Below are 22,693 nucleotides of genomic sequence, written 5' to 3'. Positions count from 1 at the left end.
ACAGGCATTAATACTAAGCACTTAACATATTAATAATTGTCAGCACAAAGAGAGAGAGGAAAAAAAAACCTGGGCACTCTCATATTAGAGCTGTCAGTCGGTGCCCAAGCGAGAGAGAGAGAGGAGGTGGGGTTTTCATTCATTTCCCAGTGCTCAGGATAATGGTCAAAATACAATTAAAATATATAAAATCTTTAATGACTATATGCAGCATTGGTAATTTAAGTGAACGTTGATTAATGTGACTTCATTTAAAGAGAAAAGGTGCGCAGTAAAAGATTGAGAATAAGGATCGTTATAATTAATGTCCTCCTCACTCTGGTGACTGCTGACTGCACTGCAAAAAATATCCATCTTTTAGGAAAGCATTTCATTATAATGCTCATTGTCAAACATTTATTTCTTTTCTTTTAAAAAAAAGATTGACACATCTTTATTGCTTTATTGACTTGTTAGAGGAGTTGTGTCCAATCTGACTCAATTTGTTGCCTTATAGTTTAAGATAAATTGTTTTTTTTGAGATAGAAAAAGTGAAGAAATAAGTGAAATGAGTCCAAACTGCTCAGGATGCATCTCATATCAGAAAGTTCCCCTCACGTGTTAATAAATAAACACGATTTAAATCTGAGGCTTTCCAAAACAACGTTCGTCATTTTTTGCAGTGTACCCCAGTCTTTTCATTATAGTGCTCATTGTCAAACTTTTTTTCTTTTTCTTTTAAAAAAAGATTGACACATCTTTATTTGCTTTATTGTGTAGTTTAACTTGTTAAGAGGAGTTGTGTCCAAATCTGACTCATTTTGTTGCCTTTATAGTTTAAGATAAATTGTTTTTTGAGATAGAAGAAGTGAAGAAATAAATGGAAATAAGTCCAAACTGCTCAGGATGCATCTCATATCAGAAAGTTCCTCTCACGTGTTAAATAAACAACACTACTTAAATTGTAAGGCTTTCCAAAACAACGTTCGTCATTTTTTGCAGTGTGCCCCCGTGCTTTCTCCTCTCTCTCACTGATCGTTTTGCAAAAACTCTGACACGAGAAAGGAGATGTCCACCGATTCACATGCGCATCTTTGAACCAGATAGATCACTGTTATAAAATATAATCAAAGTGATAAATCGTCCCCAAACTTTTTTTCCTTCCTTGGCACTTGCTTGCACCGGCAGATCTCGGTGGTGTGCAGCTGTGCGCATGTGCGAAGGTGTCCACAGACTGACAATGCTGGAGAGATAGCGCGTTTTTGTGGATTGAGAAAAACCCCGAGAAAAAGGACACAAGAGAGAAAAAACAAAAAGGAGGAGAAAAAAAAGAGAAATTTCCAAACAAACCCACGCCGAGAGACTGGCACCATGAGGTCCAAAGGCAGGGCACGGAAACTGGCCACGAGTAGGTGCAACATCCCTTTCTTTATTTCTCCTTTTCAAACATGCCATCTTATATATATATATACCTTATAGGCTGTCGCTGTTATCACTGCGTTTATCAAGAGTTTCTGGGATGATTTCAGAAAAGCAGAGTCCTCACTTTCATCCGTTAAGAAGTCGCGAAGAAAAAGAGTGAAATGCTGTCAAGGAGAAGTGCGTAAAAGTTTAAAGTTTCTGCAGCGATGGAGGAACTTTGCGCAGAGCTCCACTCTATTTGGAATCGCCTCGTTGCATGTAGTGGGCGCTGTAGTGTAATGTTAGTGTGTATTGTAGCTTAAAAATCCCTGCATGCATCGGCTCTTGTATTTGCAATCGCTTGCACACTGCTGCTGCTGCTGCTTCTGTGGGCTGCTGGTTCATCTTCAGTTTGCGGGGGAGAGTTTGCAACTTTGGAGAAAAAAAAGGCAGGTTGATGGAGAGAAATCAGGAGAAAAAGGAGGATTTAGAACAGACATGGTGAATGTTCTTGTTTGTAACTCTTTGTGTTTGTGAGTCACGCAGTTCATTCCGAGCTTAATTAACGTGTGTTAAATGATATGGCACTCTTCAAAAAAAAAAATCATACTTTGATGTTTTAATTCTTTTGATGCACGCGTGTTATAGTTTTATACACTCCATGTAATTTGATTTACTGCACGAGGCACAGGCTTCTTATACTCTGCTAACAAAATTCATTTATAGGATAAAATTAAAAAAAATATATTCAATGATTTAAATTAAGTGTAATATCAACTCTTGTCATTAAATCGATTTAATTACTTGGACCCTAATCAACTTGCAAGGAGGTGATTGATATGGCTATTCATGCATCGATTTTTGCTACAATAAATTATCAAGAATTGTATTATTATTTTTTTTCTAAAGCTGATGTGTCAATCAGGCTCTATAGTCTACATTATTATATTTTTCATTAGTGTTTTTTGCGTAAATTTCTGTGCTGCTGTGTTGCCTTTTATTTGAGTTTTTGAACGCTGACTTTTAATTGTCTTCTCATTGTAACAAACGCACTCCATTAATCTAGAATTGTGTTGCAGATCTTTTTTTTTTTTTTTGCAAAAACCAGAAAGGCAACAACAGTGTAATGGCCCCAGCAGGCCTGCAATATTCTAGTGTTTGCAGACATTTTAGAGGATTTTCATGAGAGTTTCAGTCAGTTCAGTGACCTGTGTTTACACCCCGTTTTGCATACAGCTAAATAAACAAAATAAAACAATATATTTCATATATATACACACAATTTTATTATTTACCAATTATTGGAAGGTAAAGGTACCTGAGACCCAAGATTTTCGCTGACAACGACTGCTTGCTGTACTTGTGCATATGACGAATAAACAAACTTAAAAACTTGGTTTAGCAGCTGCAACATGTGTCTAAAATGATTTGGACAGTTGACGCCAATAAGCAGCATGAAGGTTAATGGAGAAGTTATTACATGTGGTCAGTTAAGAAAAAACTTGTTATTTATTTTGGTTTTACTTCACAGGAGTAAAGGTACAATAGAGGCTATATTGCAGAAGTTTAATAAACATCCCTATATAGAACTATTGTGATTCTATATCGAATATTTAGAAAATATGATGACATGGATAAGGAAATAATAGGTGCACACACACACACACACACACACACACACACACATCATCATCATCAACAGGAAATAAAACACTTGATTTTAACTGTGCAAAACATTTTTTTTTTTTTGAATAGTTTTTATTAGACACACACACAGAGAGGATCACCAACTTGTCTGCATAGGTGCAAGCCATTAAATCCATTTTCTTTATTATAGGAGGGATAATTCTTCGTGTATTTAACAATTATTATTGTCTAGATGGAAGATGAAGATTTCTACCTCTTCAAGTCAGAATAGGGGGGGGGATATTCTGGGTCCCTGGAGGAGAAGGACCAGCTCCAGTCTGGCCTCCAGCCAGAGTCTGCACAGTGTCAACAGTGAATATTTAAATTCCCAGACCTCTCATAAGAGCTCTGCTGCTAAATGCGTTCAGTGTGTCCGGAGAAGTCGTGTTAAAACGGGGCATGTATGCAGGGCCTCCTTGCAGTACCAGTCGTGTGATAAAAAAAAAAAAAAAAGAGGGGTGGATGTAATAGAGGAGGTGATGGAGAGGTGGTAAACGGAAGAGTGATTGATGGAGGTTGACTGATTAGTCCGCGCGTCCAGATGTAATGCGGTGCGCCACAAAAACTCGCTTTTTTTGCTTCTCTAACTTAAGTATAGAGCCATGAAGCCATGAAGCCATGAAGGCGTGCAGGCAGGCCGCACCCCGCGGTGAATTGTGGGCTATACAGACCGATGGTGGGGGGGCTTTGATGATCCAAACTCTCCTAATTAAAGGTCCACTTAGCATATTTGTGTCCCAATAAAAAAAAAAAACTTGATTATAATGTGTTTAGAGGTCTTTGATAATTTGTTAGGAATAATTACAATGACGATTAATCTCACATAATAATCTAGTGATATTGTGATTTACAGACCTCTATAGCATGTAATTCACATTTTTTTTAACGCAGTGTTAAAAAAAAAAAAAAAAAAAAGTAGGCCCTATGTGTCCTAAAGATCTAAAAGGAAAAAGTTCCATGAAAATGATTTTGGAAGCTTATAACAAGTGTGCAATGGAGCGTGCAAATCCAGCGTGCGTCCCATGGCACACACTTGATAATCATTTTTCACATTTACCACAATATTTAGTCAGTCATCACTCATTGATCCGCCCGGGCTCCAAAAAAAAAAATGTGGCTCATATATATAACAAACTTTTTTAGACGCAAAACACATTGGCACGAGTGATTGGCACGCGAGGAGCTCTGCTTGCGTGCCAGAGAGAGAGAGAGAGAGAGAGAGAGAGAGGGAGATAGAGAGAGAGAGGCCTCGGTGTCTCCTTTCCTTTCCTTTCCTCTCCTCTCCTCTCATTTCGTTTACTCTCATCCCCTCTCATCCTCTCTCATCTCCTCTCCTCTCCTCTCCTCTCCCCTCCTTTCATTTCATTTCCTTTCCTCTCCCCTCCTCTCCTCTCCTCTCCTCTCCTGTCCTCTCCTTTCCTCTCATTTCCTTTCCTCTCCTCTCCTCTCATTTCATCTCATTTCCTTTCCTTTCCTCTCCTCTCCTCTCTTCTCCTCTCCCCTCCTTTCATTTCATTTCCTTTCCTCTCCCCTCCTCTCCTCTCCTCTCCTGTCCTCTCCTTTCCTCTCATTTCCTTTCCTCTCCCCTCCTCTCCTCTCCCATTTCCTTTCCTTTCCTCTCCTCTCCTCTCTTCTCCTCTCCCCTCCTTTCATTTCATTTCCTTTCCTCTCCCCTCCTCTCCTCTCCTCTCCTGTCCTCTCCTTTCCTCTCATTTCCTTTCCTCTCCTCTCCTCTCATTTCATCTCATTTCCTTTCCTTTCCTCTCCTCTCCTCTCCTCTCCTCTCCCCTCCTTTCATTTCATTTCCTTTCCTCTCCCCTCCTCTCCTCTCCTCTCCTCTCCTGTCCTCTCCTTTCCTCTCATTTCATTTCCTCTCCTCTCCTCTCATTTTCTCTCATTTCCTCTCATTTCATTTCCTTTCCTCTCCTCTCCTCTCCTCTCCTCTCCTCTCCTCTCATTTCCTCTCATTTCATTTCCTTTCCTCTCCTCTGCTCTCCTCTGTTGCTGAGAAGAAGTGCGTCGTTCCTCCTCACATTGTGCAATGGGCCATGCATCTCGCGTTTGTCTGGCGGAGCTCATTAAAACGGTTAATAGATCGGCCCATTTAAAAGGTGAGAGGGAGCGAGGCCGACGCGAGGATAGTGAAATAGAGAGCCCATTAAACGGCCCTTGTTGTCCCGGAGCGGCGCTCTTTGCCTGCGCTCCGCTTGGTGCCAAAGCTCCGTATACAAATGTCCCATATCTCCTTCAGTAATGGCCTGCAGGGTCAAGAAGCACTGGGGGCCCACGGCCAGAGGTTATACTCCTCTCTGTTTCTCTTGCGCTTTTGTTAAGCGTTAAACTTTTTTTTTCTGATGCAAATAAATAACAATATATATTAATATATATTTTTTATTTTTATCAAGTTGCATCAAATTAATTCACTTCAATCAATTCATAGCCTATACATCAGTCACTATGAGGCCTATCTTAAAACCAGAAGTACTTCAGGATTCACAAATAATCAAAGAATCATTTGGGTTGTTTTGAGGGGGAAAAAAAAAAAATCATTTTACAATTTCATCGGGTAAACTTTAAAAAAAAGATTACGATACCATACAACTTTATTGTCAGTTTGCACTGAAATTCATTTTGCATCCATAGGCAGCTCAGTTTGAGAAAAAGTACGCATACAGTAGACATACTGTTACCATAGACAGACAGACAAGTAAGACCCATCAGACAAAAAAACAAAAAACACATCACAATTATTCATACACAACCTATTACAAAATCACCATCTGTCCTCTGGACTTACACGTCTTCAGCAGCACATTAATTATTATTTAGCAACAAGATGGACTGATGGACAAAAGCGTTCTTTAGCCTGATGCAGGTTAAATGTAGGGACTCTCATTTATTTTAAGGCCTTAATGTGAGATTTAATAATTTGCTGCAGACTTTTTTTGAGTTCATATGTTTGCTTTTGATGAGAGTTTGTGTGTGTATTGCCCACTCGAACTTCAAGTCACATTGTGTGAATAGGTGTCAAAGCTTTCTGTCAGTATAGCTTTACAAAGGCGACAGTGTTCTACTTCAGAGTTGTGGATGTGTAACAATGATGTGATCAGTCTACAGAGGGGTAAAACAGTGCACATTTATGACATGCTTATAATAGGAAAAGCTGCTAAATGCTTGTCAAACCAGGTGTGAAGCATATCACAGACACATATGCTCGCACATGCAGCCTTTGCGGGTGTATCAGTTGTGTTTTGAGGTACAAGTGTGCGTCTGTCTGTGTGTGTGTGTGTTGGTGAGTTTGGGGTGGCGGGGGGGGGGCAGGTTGAGGAGTACGACCCAGGCCCCTCTCATCTATCAACGCCCCCATCTGTCTGACATGTCGTCCACTTTCCTCCTCTCCTACGATGGGGAGAAGCGTTTCTCCCTCCTCCCTCTTTCTTTTGCAAGGTCTCTGATGTTAATGAGTCGTCCAGGACTCGGGGTCTCAGGGCTGTAAACAGAGAGCTGATGAGGTTAGTGGTTTGTTTATGCACCTTTGTCACCCGCTTGAAGGATGGCCTCTGTCCCAAGCAACTATAGGTAACTTCCAGGGCCTCGTCATGGGGCCCCTGACGCAGCGTCCTCTGCCCCAGGCGCTTCTCTACCCGTCTCTGCTCCCTCTTTTTCCAGCTCTACTCCCTTCCTCTCCTCCATCTCAGTCCATCATCTATGTGGAGAATTTCATAATGCATTAAAGCACGCAAGACAAGTTTTTGAACGCTAGGCCCTGGTGGCAGGTGAAAAAGCGAGAGTTGTGCTTATGGGTGGGGTTGGTCATGTTTGTGTGTGTGTGTTGTTGTTGTTAGGGGGTGTATATGGTGCAGCGACCCAGACAGGGCAGTGTGGGAACACCAAGGGATGGATGCAGGGAGGGAGGGAGGGAGGGTGGGAGGGCGGTGTGTGCAGCAACATGTCAAGCCTGGGAACCGCTGTGTGTTTACCACAGGGAAACCGTACCAACACAGAACAATGAGCGAGCCTTACCCCTTCTAAATAAAAAAAAGCATTTCTGCTTTCTTCCCCCCCCTCCCCTCCTAAAGGTCATGGAGTTAGAGATAGGGAGTCCACACAAAAGCCTCCAGTCTGTCGGCAGTCTGGTCTGGCCCAGTACGGTGCCAAGGCTGAGGTCATTATCAACAGAGCAGTCCCAAGCTAAGCATATTTTTATAGATTGTGCTTGTGTGTGTGTGTGTGTTTGGAGGGGAGGCGAGCATGTGTGTGTGAGTTTTTTTAGTGCGTATGCACAAAACAAAGGCGCTCCGCGGAGTCGTAGTCGTCAAACGCAGTGACACGTCCGCCATTTTCTCATCACAAATTGGTCCGAGATAAATGGCATTTTTGCTGAGTGGAAAAGTTTACCCGGACATCAAACTGATTTGTGTCGTTCTGATGTCTGAGGAGTTATAATGTCAACAGATTGCTGATGGCGCGCTTCGCCCGCCGGGCTATTAATGAGGCCGGTTGTGAAGTTAGCACTCCTTGGCGTGCTTGGAGAAAGAGAGATGTCTGTTAGCTAATTAAAGAAACTCAATCATTTTATACTCCCATCAATTACCTGAAGCAGGTGGTAGAAACAGGGCCCGACACTCTGGCCTCATGTCTCACATCAGCTAACTACCCCGAGTCGCTTTACTACATTGTTGAGTGCTTTTATGAGGAGAAAGACTAAACAAGAGGCTTGATATGACTTTATTCTAGCTGCTATCGTCTTTGTGTGCTCCACACTCCAGACATGATGTTATGTTTGCTTGTCAGTTTACAGCCTGCTGTATGATTTCTTCTATCTCACCCAGTAACCCCATATAGGAATAAGTGGGTACAGAAAATGTATTTATCAATTTCATCCCCATATTTTAATGACCTTTTCACTTATTTTGGATATCACCAAAGTTCTTTTGAATTAAAAGTAAATATCTTTGTACAGGTATGCTAAAGTGTTTGCCTGTTGACATTCATTTTAATCACCGTCACTGAGGGTTGACGAAGAGAGAACAGTGTGTGTTTTTTTTCGCTCTTACACGCTGGAGAGAGCACATAGCTATAAACAGGAATTACCCAACAATCGCCTTGTGAATGCGGCGATAACAGTGTGTTCCAGCACTGCTCGGGGATCTCCCTGGGTGGAGCGGGCTGGCCCGAGGGATGGAAGGAGTGAGGGAGCGAGCGAGGGAGGGAGGGGGGCAGAGAGGAGAGGAGAGGAGAGGAGAGGAGGAAAGTCATTTCTGATTAACATGGGGGCGAGACGGGGCGTCGGGTCATGCCCATCTGTAGCTGAATGAGGACAGAGCAGTCAGGTGTGTACGTTTATGTGTTTGTGTGCTATGTGTGTGTGATTCCTGTACACCTTTCATCCCTGCCACAACAAGCACCCCCCCCACCTACCCCTCCACTCTCCACCGCTGAAGCTCATTAAGCGGTGACCTCTCACCCCCGCAGGACGGGAGAGATGAGGGTGGGAGATGTGATCAAAGCCGGGGGCCTTCCTGATGAAGTTTGTGCTGCACCACGTTCACCTGATTGGATCTGATAGCGGCTGTCTCGCCTGTGTTGCGGTGCTGGAACAGTGATTATTACAGTGAGAGACACAAAGACAAAAAGTCATGACAAGCTGGGAATTAATTATTAAAGGCAAGATAGTTAGGGACAGGTTGATCGTCTTAAAGATTAAAAAATATAATTTTTTGGTTGGTAGCTCTCACAGTAATCCTGTTTGTTTGTAAAACTTTTTACACTGATAACAAATAGAACAATTTAAAATGATTTATACTAGGAGAACCAAATTTTCTCATTGTATTGTCTTAATTTTTCTGGACGGATTTAGACACCTCTTAGTGTCCCCAGGCCCAATTTTTGGGATGTGGATCATCTTTCCACCATTAGTGAAGCATGCATCATCAATGTTCATCTCACTGTTCCACTTCCAATCCCTTGTCTTGAGAAAAAGGAAACACAACGTCCCTGTCCTCAGAGATCTGTCTTGATGACTTCCCCTCTGTCTGTATAAGCCGTGCGCCTTCTCTGTGTGCGCACAAGTGTTGTTGGTCAGCCAGGGTCGCAGCAGAGGAAAGAATGCGGCTGTGGAAAGGAATGCAGGGGCTGATTAGCGCTTCTTACCTGTAAGTGAACTGGACGTGCCGGCGTGTGATGAGACCGAGGAAACAAGGGAACAATAGGACAGTAGAGATTCCTTTCCACGCCGCATTCCAGCGATCCTGCAGCCGGGGCCCCCCGCTCGGAGCTTTGATGAACCCTTCTCGCGGCTTCCTGGGATTGTCGCTCCTCCGCAAACACAAAAACATGAAGCAGGCCGGTGAGCGGGGGCCAGGGAAGAGAGTGCGCGGCCCTCCTCAGGATGTCCTGTTTTGATTAGCGTTAGCATCCTAAATGCACCATAGAAATATTATTCTAACACGGAGAAGAGCTCAGTGGTGACACATCCACTTCTTTCCACTCGGTGACCTCCGGGGTCAGATACACTACAATGAGCCAGGAATCAAAGAGGTGCTCCTCACCCAGTGATCTGCCTGAGGAAATCATGTGAGGAAAACAAGGCGATAAAACGATAGGGAGAGGTATCAGTGGGCTGTCAACAGGTGGGAGTTTATCAGGCCAGTGCTTTTGGAATTTTCTAAGAAATACCTGACCATTTCTGGAATTATTATATCAACATATATGGTTGGCATCTCTAAAAATTCAACTGTTTTTATGACAGGTAATGTCGGCGGAGGTGGTTTTCTGAAATGCTAGAATGAGCAGATATTCCTCCTCAAATGAAGTTTCTCCAAGAGTTTTAAAAAATATCAAAGTGGGTAAGCACTGATATATTTGTGCTTGTATATGTTGGGAATAAACTCATGTTTTTACTGCCTTGTGAAGCCCTTTGTCACACCTTGATAACTACTAACAGCGAACAGCTTCTGCTATTAACATAAGCTGTTTTTCCAGTTAGTCTTTTATGAGACATGACGTTAGAGAAGTGTTTTCAAACAACTAAAATAGCTCATATTCTCATAAAACTGAGCTGATTTCAGTTGGCTGAAATTCTTAATTAACTGGCGATATTTTCCTTCAAGTATGCACCTTGGTTCTGTATTTTTGAGCAGCAGCTCTTCCACACAGTGTCCTCTTTCAGCGGCCCACACTACATCTCTTCTGTCTCCTGTGGAATCAGAGAGCAACGAAGCATTGTAGCATGGTTTGTTGTTTTGCTGGTGCTTGAGGGCTTTAGTTTGACAGGAGGGCACCACTTTGTTCACCTCAGTGTCCAGAAGGGACCCCTCGAGGGCCCCGGGGCCTGGACGTCTCTGTCAGGGCTGTGGCAGGACTGGGGCAACGGGGGGCCCCGCTGCTCACTGGGTCAGTGGACAAGCTAATCGATTTTATCTCCGTTTCACACAACACGCCAAACCCCTACTGGCCTGATATTCACATGTTCACTGCTCAGAGGATTATGCTCCTTCCATCTTCTGTCTCTCTTTCTTTTCTCCTTCACTTTCTTTCTTTCTTTCTCTCCCACCACATTGCTTGTGTTCTTTATCTCCCTCCCTCTCTCCATCTCTCATTCTCCCCCCTTTTGAAGGGAGCATTTTAAATTTAGCCTCCATGCCCGTCTCGGCGTTGGCGCTCCCCCTGAGGGAAGGCCGGCGGGCAGGCGGAGGAGCCCTTGTTTTCTCGGCCATTCCTCTGGATGAAGCGTTGGAACAAGGGAATGAAAGCTTTGGGAAAGGTCTGGAAACTACCCATTCATCAGTGTAAGGAGATACTGCGCTGACAGTTAGCAGACGGCCAGCCAAGTACAACACGGGACAGCCGCGTGGGCTCGCAGCGCTCGGCTCAACAGACAGACAGAGCGAGACCAGACCAAACACTCCACTCATCTCCGTTTCGAGGAAATAACATATGTTAGCATTTTAGGCATTTATTCTGATTCTCCTGCGCGGGGCGACTCAAGTGCGAACAGTAGAATAAGTGAATGATTACTGGTGCAATCATAACTAATATAGTAATAAAGAAGAGCAGGGGGCAACAAAGTATAGCACTGCAGACACATAATGATTACATGCTGTCATTTAAGCAGTGGAGCAAACTGTGGTTAGTTCGCTTATTTTCTGATTTGGCGGAATTGACAACTTTTCAAGGTCCTAAGTGAATTTTATGTTCTGTATTTTTTTTTCTATCAGCATTCATGTTTTGCTCGTCTTTTGTGCAAGATTTGACCTTTACACTCTACATTTTCATCATTATTTTTATTGATTGACATTTTTCGTTTCCTTTCTCCAGCCCCTCTGACACACCCTCTCACCATACCTTCCCATCAGCCACTGCAGCACAGAATGCGTGCATACCCCTCGGGGGCAGTAGCAAAGATTTATATGCACCCATAAACACATGCACCTACACATGTTTGAATATTTATCCATCCTTGCAAGAGATTTGGACACTCACATACACATGGACATTTACCCGCTGAGGTGGGGATGGGACAGCAGCGCATTGGCAGGGCAGCGCAGGCTGGGACATTGCAGGTGTGAGTCTTGTGTCTCTCTGCCCAGCCATTAATCGCTGCCATCTGACAGTTCAATCTACGAGGGGCCGAGCGGAGCAGCCGGCTGGTTACCAGGGCAGGTCATTACTGAGCACGGAGGCAGCCAATCGCATCAGCGATCAATGACAAAGGCTGTAGAAGGGGAGAGTGCAAAAAGTGAGGGAGAAGTCGGGTTGAGAACGATCGAGGGCGAGAGAGGAGATGGAGACGTAGGGATGAAGGGAGGGGAGAGGAGAGGTATGGCAGGATAAAGGTAGTTATGCTGCTGAAGGTCAGCGCTTGGTTGTGGAGTGGATGACAAACAGGCTGTCAACCGCCGAGAAATGGAGATATTCATCTGATGCTGCACAACTGAAAAATATGGCCCCTTGCACGTGCGCGCACATAACTGCACACGGACACAGTCATCGCCATAGCAGCTTGATTGAGAATGCAGCAGGGGGAATTTAGTGTGAGCCATTGTTTTATGAATTCCATATACAAGGTGTTGGCAGTCTGCGCCGCCCTTTTAGTGGTCAGTCCGGGCCGCGCTGTAGTAAAAGTAAATGACTGGCTGTGAATAAAAAAAAAATCAAGTTCATGAAAACGCCACAACTCCCCTGTGGCCCCGCCTCCGCTGCCCACCGCGTTACCACGGGAACAGCTGCCATGGCGAAGTCCATCCAGCGGTGTTTACCCAGCCCCGAGTAGTCAAACACAAGTCTCCCTTTTGACAGAAGGAATTCCATACGCTTTGCGACATTTATCATATTTCATGAACGTTCACCCTTCTCACCCGTGTTTTTCCTCAAACATTTTTTTTTTTTTTTTTTTTTTTAAATGTTGATGAGGGGATTAATTGATGTTGTGGGTGACAGTATTTGGCCAGGGCTCTGATAAAACAACAGTGAGATCTCTCTTTTTCTCCCCAGAGGCCTAGAATAGCAGAACTGGTCGTTTATCCTGCACTATCTCTCAGCAGATCCACTGGCCCTCTCTCCCAGACACACACACACACACACAGAGGCCATCCCAGCGTGGACACCACTGAGTGATGATGAGTCATTATAGAGAGTGTGCCCTTTGACCTCCTCCAGTCTTTATGGATTACTCTCTGGCAGAATCATATTCCCTAATGCCAAGTTCCTGTCCATCTGCCTGCTTGTCTGTCAGACAGTCAGGCCCCTTTAGTCTCTCTCTTTCACATACTCTCTCACTCTCCATCTCCCCTGAGTTTCACACACCAGTTCATCCCAGACATCTCCGTCTCTGTTTATTTTAATAACAAACAGGAAAAATATCCCCCTTTCCCATTACCAAATGTTTGAATTTGATCGTTTTCATGTATTCCGCAGTGAGAATAATGGACTTAAGTGTTGATTTGTTCAGATCATTTTTAGATGAACTTGAGAAAGGCTTCAAAAAGTCGTCTGTTATCCAAGGGTGGGGTAGTTTAGAAGATGAATTATATCTATCCATCCTAACCTACCATGTACGTCAATGTTGAGATTGGCATGCAAGCATCACTGTAGCTGAACTCACAGTAATCCAATACATCTCTTTGCATGTAAGTGTTTTCCCTCCGTCTATTCCCTCACTTGCATACGATCACGGTAATTCCTCAATGCGCCGAGAAGCAGAGCAGCAAGGGAAAGGAGTCAGTTTGGATTTCTACACATCCTCTTCTCTTTTTCTATGTTGCGTTTGTTAATCCAATACTATGCCAAGGGTTTTCTGTGTAGATCAGGCTGCTAATATGTTTTTTGTGGGCGCTAGCATTTGATCCTTCTCTCAACAAATGCAATTTGTTTGGCCTGATTTGATCAGTTGTAGCAGTGTAGTTCCATGCAGGCAGGAGCAGGTAAACCTTCCATGTACGACAGGAGTTAAAATGTTGTTGCGTGTGTGAGAGGGGAAACTCTATTACAGGTGTCCTGGACCACGAGGGCCTGCTGCCTCTGATGAAATGCTCTTTGGGTGTTAATGCAATTGTGAGCCTGGAGACTAGCCACCTCTGGGGGTTTTAAGACTGGCTCTGAAAGGCAGAAAACAAAGTCTTGATCTAAATCGTGCAATTACAATGGTGGAAACTTTGAAGGGCACTTCCTGATGTAACAGTAATCTCCCCTGGGACACCAGAGAATGATGCTGTGTAATTTGGGTAATTGTTTTGTGGAACAAGCATTGTTGTATGTGTGCGCAGTGCATACGACTTGTAAAGTGGTACTGCTTCACAGCCAACGACAAAAACATTGTATACCTCTGACATGGAACGTACTGTATAACACTATAGACCCTTTTACAGTTTGAAAAACAATGGTGACGTACGTTACACCAAAGATCACAAATGCAACCTTAACAAATTGACTTTCCAGGTCTGTGGGCTATTAGAAAGAGAGTAAAAGACATTAGCTAGTGGCCCAGTGTTCAGTGGCCAGATATATACTCGTTCTTGGTGGAGAAACCGAGCATGTAACGTTACACCAGCAAGAGATTACGAATGTACATGTCACTAGATTTTTGTTCGTGTCCTCAGTCCAGTGGTAGTCAACATGTTTAATGGCTTGCAGGCATAGACGCCGCTGGTGTTTTGGTTTAACGAGTGACCGTATTAACAGCCGAATGCATTGTGGTTGCTCGTAGAGACGGTAGCTGTTGAAAACACAAACAGAACATATAGGTGTCTTCGTAAAAAGCCTTCAATACATTTTAAATACTTCTCATCTTTGTGTGTGGAAGTCACTACGAGCAACCACGGATGCATTCGTCTGATAGTCACCAATTAACACGGTCACTCATTAAACCGAAACTCCTATTGCTCTGAAACGTTGTGATCCCTTCGGAACTCTGCAGAACTTGAGTACGCTGTTTGTTGCAATATTGATTCTGACAACCGAACACGCAACAACAGGACATTTTCAATCAATGTTTATAGTTTGCGAACTCGTCTGGATGGCGGGGGGCAAGACACCACTTCCTTTTCCAACATGCGCACGCATATTTTTGATTATGTCAGCTGTAAAAGAGTCTATAGCAAGCAGCATTGGTAACATGGCAGCCCATGAAAACATGGTTCTTTGACTGAGATTTAAGGCTTTCTGTTAAGAGAGGGATCCATCGGGCAAGCAGGATTCTGTTTCTTTGTGACTTTTCACTCATTCCAGCCAGTGGTTAAACTGCATTATTGTAGCCACAGTCTTTTTGTCAAGAGAGCTTTGCTGTGTTTGAATCACCTCTCCTACTTCCAGCATTCGTTAGACAATTGGACTCTTTTGAAATCTCAAACTTGGTTTATTTTGTGATTGTTCAAACTCACATTAAATCCAAAACTCACCACAGTTGTCCCCAGATTGATACACCACTGAAAATACAGCCGGTCCTGCAAAACAAGTGACCCATTTCAGCCCCTCAAGGGTTCAGAGACATAGAGTGCATGCTAGCTGTCACATCGTCCCCGCCCAGAGCCCCACAGATCAAATACAGGTATGATTTATGTCCGCTGTCTCAGCCTTCACGTCGCATGTTCTCCAGAGTTGGAGTTGTTGGTCAAACCCAACCGCAGTAGCAATTTGTCTCCTTACATGTGTAGGAGGTGCGGGGCGAAGGTCAGTGAAATGAAAATGACCAGACCTGACTTAATTGTTGTATCTATTTGTGGTTTGAGACAGGATGTCGGTCTGAATGTCTATCTGTCTATTTGTCCATCTGTCTCGCTTCTGTCTTGGCGCCGTGTTTTGTGTCAGTTGTTCGAGACCCTCTGGCTGCAGTCAGCCATTATGGGCACTGATCTGATCCAGCAGAAGAACAGGGTTCACTGAAGAGATCTGTCTAGGCCAGATAGGATCATTATCACAACACACAGCCTGATGGAAACGTTTTCTCTGGTTTCTCTGGTACGTATTAATAGTATTCCTGTTTTATCAAGCTCTCAAAGCTCTATACAAAAAAACTAGAAGTGTGGAATTATCAATTCTTACCTGTATTTGTATGCACATGCTGTAAAGTATAACAAATACGCTAATGTTTCAGTTATGACGCTCAGACACCTTTTCGCCTCCAATTTCCTCACCAGCTCGGCACACCTGACAAGGTTAAGCCAGCAAATTGTGGCGAGAAATGCTTCCTGTGTGTGATTACATTTATCATGTATAATTAGGAAGTTCTGCTCCGTCTACACATGATGACCCTTGACCCCGAGTGTGACAGTTGTAGGCTGGTGTTGCCAGACACCCAAATGTGCTGTCCAGGTCGTGCTACTCCACAAAGTCTGGTTTCCGCTGCAGGATCGAGTGTCTTAGATTTGGGTTTCATTTCCTTTAACTTGAGAAACGTCTCTGTGATTCCTTTTTTCACTGAAGATTTGTCATTCAGACCATAATTTCAGGTAAAAGAGCAAATACTAAAATTGCATTTTATACAGATGTGGATTGGTTCTTTGTCAGATCCCATTCAAACCATGTTTGACATTCCACACCTGACTGGTGGATTGCATCTATAATGTTACACATCATTGTTGAACCACGTCATACATACAAGACCAAGTATGATAATATGTGTTAAACAGTTGCTTTAGATATTATTAAAAGAGGAAGATGCAATGCTCTTTTTTACACAGGAGATGAACATGTAAAATGGTTCAGCCCGGTCTTGCGGAAAGTTGTGTAATAAGAACGCCGTTCTTGCTTTAGGCGTGTCATTTTCACACCATGTAGTCTGTGCTGACTGCAATGTAATGACGTAAAATAAAAGGGAAGAGAGACCGCTTATGGGTGGGAAGGGAGATGGATGTGTCCAACAAACACAGGACTTCCAACCAGGAGACCAGTGTTGTTTTGTAAGCTACGCTAGTGATGTCATGTGTTTTGCGGTGACGTTTGTGACATGTTTTCCATACTGATGTTACGTTGTTTGTGTACATTTTGTACTAAGTTTACGTAGTTATTTTAAAGGGCCAGTGTGTAACAATTAGGGGGATCTATTGGCAGATATGGAATATAATACTAATAACTTGAATATAATATTAATAACTTTTCTTTAGTGTGTAATCACCTGAAAATAAGAATTGTTGCGTTTTCGTTGCCTTAGAATGAGCCGTTTATATCTACATAGTGAGTGGGTCCTCTCCAGGGAGTCCGCCATGTTGCACTGCCATTTTTTTGAATAGTTGCCCAGAACGGACAAACCAAACACGGTTAACTATTCCTGCTTGGGCCAGAGTTGATAACGTTACTCACTGCTGTCGCCGCCGCTCTCTCTCTCTTGCTTCACCACTCACTTCCCACATACACACACACTCTAAGCATTCTACTCTTACAACAACTGGCTTTAGAGTGGGCCATTCGTGTTTTCGCGTTAGCGAGCATAGAAATCCTACACGCTTGACACACGGGAGAAGTTGTAATCTGCAACCCGATGTAATCTGCATCTACCGCCCGATCCAACACACTGTTCCTTTAAGGCCAACCATGATGTTTTTCCTAAGTGGTTTTGTCGCCTAAAGTTAAGTGAGTGGTTTTGTTGCCCTCTGCTGGTACTAGACGTTAATACAGGTGTATAATATTCACACCTCAGCAAGGCAAAACGTGACACTTGTACTATCTTCTGGTGGACAGGCGGGTCTAAAACCAAAGTAGTAACATACATTTCCAATAATGCTAAACAAATATCCTGAAGTTTTTTCCAAGCTTGAGAAACAAAGGTAGCCAACTTCTAAGCATTCAAATTAAATGATTTTCAAGAATCTGTACAACAGGGAAATGTTTACACCAGTATCTCCTATAGCAGGGTTACAGTAACTATAGGTGAACTACAGTGACTTTAAGTAACCCTCAGTGAGTCAATGGTGAGCCCATCATAACCTGTGTTCAGCCTTGCATACAGAGGCAGTGTCGGTATGTGAAACCCTCGTCCTCAATGCAACTTTTTCTTCATTTGTTGGTGTGTGTGTGTGAAACAAACTTCCTATCTGTGGCCCCTTTGTGGCCTGGGCTATAGTTTTCTAATTATTTAAACCCTTCTCTAAATCTCAGTCTTTCTTTCTTCCTTTGTTTCTTCCTGTCCATTGCTCTGTCATTCGTTCTTCCTTTTTCCTTTTGCGCTCGTACCCTTTTTGTGTTATAATTCCCACCTATTATTTCTGTCCCGAGCCCTCATTAGTCATGTCGCTGTCAGCCGCCAGCTGCAGACACACACACACACACATATACACACACGTACACACAACCGCACGTATTCTTGCACATGCACAGGTATGGAAGTCATCAAGGAGAGGTCAAAGGTCTGCCTCATTACCCAGCTCCAGTGAAAACTTTTTGGTGTGTTTTATGCACTGGTATCAGAAAGCAGGGGGAGGGAAACGAGGAGAGGAAGAGAGGGGGAACAAGGGGTGTAGGAAAAGCAAGATAATGAAGAAGACTGATGTGGCTTTAGGAGGGAAATAAGAGAAGAGTGATAGTTTAGAAGGGAAAGGCAGAAAGACCTCCTCTTCATCTCTGTTTCTGCGCCGGGTCTACTCCACTCCATACCTGTAAACCAGATCAATACAGCGCAGTCAGAAGATGGGAAACTGTGGTTAGGTGGAGGGTTTGAGGGGTCGAGTTGAGCTGCTGGCGGCATACATGCCTGGTGTTTCCTGACGTTAAACACAACATCTCTAAATAAAGTCATTAGGAGCAGTCCAACAGAAGCCCATTCATTCATTCATCCTCTTCTGCCCACTCACACACACACACACACACACACATACAATGTTAAGACTGCGTGCCTGCGTGGGACATGATACGCTGACATGTGACAGAAAGCAAAGCAGGAGTTTGTGTGTGTGCATGTTCAGCATTGGGGGTCAGAGCAGTGTGTGTGTGTGTGTGTGTGTGTGTGTGTGTGTGTGTGTGTGTGTGTGTGTGTGTGTGTTGGGGCGTCAGCTGGGAGCAGTCAGGGGGACACTGGTGATGCAGACTGACGTGGGACATAAACACTCAGTAGTATAGTGAAGGGGCCCATTGTCTCAATCGCCGCCATGTCAGTCTCTGTGTAATGGAATGATATGTCTCTGTATGTTTGTCTAATTGCCCAATCTGTCTCTCTGTCCGTCTGTCTTCTGATATGTCTATCTCACTGCTTGACTGTGTCTTTCTTTCCCTTCTTTTCTATCTATATTTACATTTAACATTTTAGGCCCGAGGCAGTTCTTCTTATCCCGAATGTCAGCTGGATGATCTGCCAATTCCTAGAAGGCGGTGTCTGTTTCTTGTATGCGTGTGCTGTTAACATGTGTTTTTCTGTATCTCCTTGTCAAGTCATGTTAGTATTTAGGACGCACGATCACTCACCAAGTGTCTCACCTTACATTAAACGAGAATATATAAGAAGACACCAAAAAAGAAATAAAACAGTAGGCATAAGTAAGAAAAAGACAATAAATTCTGTCTTTCTGTGTCTCAAAAAGGACAAAACTTTGATTTTTATATTACGAGAAGTGCCACAGTTAGTGGCAGGTGGAATTGTTAACAAGTCCAGCGGTACAGAACATGCAAGGGAGTTATTAGTTGTGGGATTTCAGAGCTGTGGCTGAGCCCAGAAAGGAGGTAAAGGTGTGCGGAGGATATGAGATCTTTGGGGTCGAGGTGCCGGGATTGTGATGAGGTGTGTGAGATTAATGGGAGTGAAGTTGTAAAAGAGGGGGGGGAGGCCAGTAAGGGTGAGGTGCTGAGGACATGTCGGATGGGTGTTGAGGATTTGTGTCTTTGTAGGTTTGAGTTTATAAGCCTGCGTGGGAGACAATCGTATTTCAATTTTTTTTTGTGATGTTCTCACTTGAATTCAGACTGGAGATCCTTAACCCGACGGTCTGTAACGTCAACTCAAAGTCCCACTGCGTAATGTGAAAAATGGATGGATGTCAAATCCATACTGGGCTGTTTTATGCGTTCCTCAGTGAGATTTCATTCAACAGCAGAAACGTGCATAAAAGAGAGAGACAGAAAGTATTAGGATGTCAGAATGGAGGGGTTTACAGGCAAATATGGAGGTGGTTAGAGGAGGCCAAAGTTCATCCATGTCTCTCGGCTGTTTTATGTGCTCGCTGCCACTCTCCATCTCAACACGCTGCAGCCAGCACCTTCTTTCTTTTGTCAGTTGGTTCATATTACATTGATAAAGTCAAATTCTTATTATTATTATTTAGCTTACTTTGATAAATACACATTTAAAGCAAATGAGGCACTCGTGATTTATATTTCTCAACAAATAGCTTTAAATGTGACCACATCACTTACAACATTTATACAGCGCAGTTTGTGTTTTATGTACGTTGAAAATACTTCCAAATGCTATTTCGGCAGCTCATACACTTTTACTAAGACTCATTTTTCTTCCTCCTTTTTTATTTTCTTTCTTCGCACAGTTACCAGCTAGAGTTACTGGCACGGCCGTGTTTAGAAACAGAGAGGCGTACAGAGGGCTAAACTGTAGTAATAATCCAATTAGAGTAATAAGTAGCCCAGTGATTGACACTTCAGTCAAACACTGAAGGGTTTTTTACGGCCATGTCTCATGAAGGACATGTTTCCGTATGTTGGCTTCCTGTTCACACACACACATACACACACACACACGGACACACAGATGTCTATTTGAATGGCTTCGGCTTAGCTCCTCTCTCACTCTGTTTATTGTAGATGAGGTGTGGATGTTTATACTCTCTACGGAGCAAAACAAACCAACCTCAAGTGTGAGGTGATTCTAAAATAATCCAGCGAGCTCTTTGGCAAATTGACACCGTGTAGTCCCTACTTGTGTTGTTTGCTCATGTTGGCCCTGGAAATGCACTTACTCATTCACTTCCTCGGACAGATCAGATAAAACATTAGAAAATCAAGCGATAAATGTAGACACCTCCTGGATAATAAAGCATGTGTCGCTAAATTCTCTTCTAAATCTATCTAGGATCAATTTATAAAGCCTGTGGTAAAAACATTAATCTAGCTTAACACGGTATGTGTGGATCTGTCTGGTGAGGCCTTGCCAACTGACATGAATCACACTAAACTTACCAAATGAGTCATTTAAAGGTACAGTGTGTAGGATTTGGCAGCATCTAGTGATGTGGTTGCAGATTGCAACCAACATGTACAGTACCCCTCCGCTCTCTCCTCCCTTTCCAAGACTGGAGTAACGTGAGCCGCAGAGTGCAAAACCGTGGTAAAGCCGTTCGCCTCGCTCAGAGGCCATCCTTACGATAACAACACTACTTTAGGAGGAACGGAAGTCAGATGGTGGCTGGCGGTACCGCGGTTTTGCTCTTTGTGGCTCACGTTACCGCAGTTTTACAAGCGTGTCGGAGAACTACTGTATGGTGGTTTTCAGGTAACGTAAAAACGTGAAAGGCTCTCTCTAGAGAAAGTGGTGGACTCTGTGAAGAGGACCCGCTCCCTATGTAGATATGAAGGGCTCATTCTAAGCTAACGAAAACACAACGATTCTTAGTTTCAGGTGATTATACACTAATGAAAACGTAGTTATGAATATTATATTCCATTTCTGCTTCTAGATCCAACTAAATGTTACACAATGCTCCTTTAATTATCCTTGTATTCACATATAATTCAGAATTAGTTCTCAATTTCTCTAAAGGTTGACATTATATGATGCTTTGTGTCCTTCAAAGTACACTCCGCTCCAGAAGGTCGCAGAGGTTACATTGTATCATGAAATCAAAACAAATGATTTTGTTTGGATACCTTTTCACACTGTCTAGCTTTCTTTTCCCCCAGTTGCCCCAGTGCATTAGCGTTTGTATAAATACATCATAGAAACGCACACAATGGCCGAGGAGGGATGGATGTCAGTGGTCAGAGCAGATAAGAATGACAAAGCTCTACACTAAGCCACGTCACCACCAGGCCTCTCACCTGCCTGTCTGTCACACAGACGCACTCAACCATCACAGAGTGATTGTTTGTGCCCGTGCATATGTGTGTGATTGATGCGCTTTGCCTTCCGTCGACTTTGCTCCCGCCCCCCCTCCCGCCTCGCTCCCTCTTGTCCCACCTCAGTCTGGACTGTCAAGGAAACATGAGGCCTTGGGAGATAGCGGCGTGCTCTCCCGGCCGGCCCTCGGCCCGCTCTGTCTCTTTTTCTCTTCCCTGTGCCAGTCATCGCTGCTGTGGGAAAAGCAGAGGAGATGAGGCCTTAAAAAACAGATCATTGTCCGCCTCCTAGATTAAAGCCAGAGAATGTGAGCATTGTCCACTGAATGGCTAAACCTTCCTGCTGTCACTCAAACGCTGCTCTGAGCGCTACTTCATGTCTAAGAGGCTTATCTGCACTGAAAGGCCCCTAGCTGCTCTGGGGAGAGAGGACGTAATGAAGCGTGTTTTTTTTTTTTTTTCCTCTGTAGGGAGAAACCTGCTGCTGGGGGGCTGGTGGTGGTGGTGGTGGTGGGTGGTTAGGGGATTCAGGGGGTGGACATGGCCAGTGGGACAGCTGCAGCCCTCGCCCCAACCGCTCCCGCTCCCACTAACTGCCTCTCTCGAAAGAATTGTCATTTATCTAGTCTCACATGAGAGGGGAGCGCCGAATACGCGGCATACGGGCCTGAACCCATTGCCGGCGTGATGGGGGGACACGGGGACATTATGTGGGGACGTGCCCAGGGACCTGCCTGTTGTCCGCGCTCAGCCGTCTGTGGGGATGATCAGCAGGCCACTGATGTGGTCCTCTCTTTGTGCTCTGCTGTTTGAAAAGGGGAAAGTTTAAGTGCTGCTCGCATTCAGGGCTGAGGGCCAGCCAGGCTGGGAGGGTTAGCTAAGCCCCGAGGCCATGTGTGTGTGGATGTGTGTGTGTTTGTGTGCTTACATTATCATAGCCTGTATAGGAAAAACTGTAGGTTCCTTGGTCAGCATGTATAATATGTACAATTACATCATGTAACCTCCTGTATGAGTACAGTTGTTCGATTAAACCTGGAATAAAAGTGTGCCAAAGACATAAACCACCACATGAAAAAGTGACTTATTAACAAAATTTTAAGTAAGAAAATCTGTGTTTTTGCATGAGGTCAAGTCA

The 22,693-nt window shown here is 43.8% G+C and overlaps 1 protein-coding gene across 12 annotated transcripts in view; it reads left to right on the top strand.

Moving 5' to 3' along the window:
- The first annotated feature begins 1,069 nt into the window (after positions 1-1,069).
- mecom (MDS1 and EVI1 complex locus) overlaps positions 1,070-22,693 on the top strand; it is a 152,852-nt gene continuing 131,228 nt past the window's right edge. For 7 of the 12 annotated variants that reach the window (XM_037776069.1, XM_037776065.1, XM_037776062.1 and 4 more), the window contains exon 1: positions 1,070-1,387. In XM_037776069.1, the coding sequence (XP_037631997.1) occupies positions 1,351-1,387 (37 nt within the window). In that variant the 5' untranslated portion in view covers positions 1,070-1,350. The remainder of the gene's footprint in view (positions 1,388-22,693) is intronic. The other 5 variants (XM_037776061.1, XM_037776067.1, XM_037776060.1 and 2 more) reach the window with 1 other exon arrangement.

Source organism: Sebastes umbrosus, chromosome 7 (genome assembly GCF_015220745.1).
Source record: "Sebastes umbrosus isolate fSebUmb1 chromosome 7, fSebUmb1.pri, whole genome shotgun sequence".
NCBI classification, from domain to species: domain Eukaryota; kingdom Metazoa; phylum Chordata; class Actinopteri; order Perciformes; family Sebastidae; genus Sebastes; species Sebastes umbrosus.
Note: the sequence above shows the minus strand (reverse complement) of the source record. Positions and strands in the feature narration are given on the sequence as shown.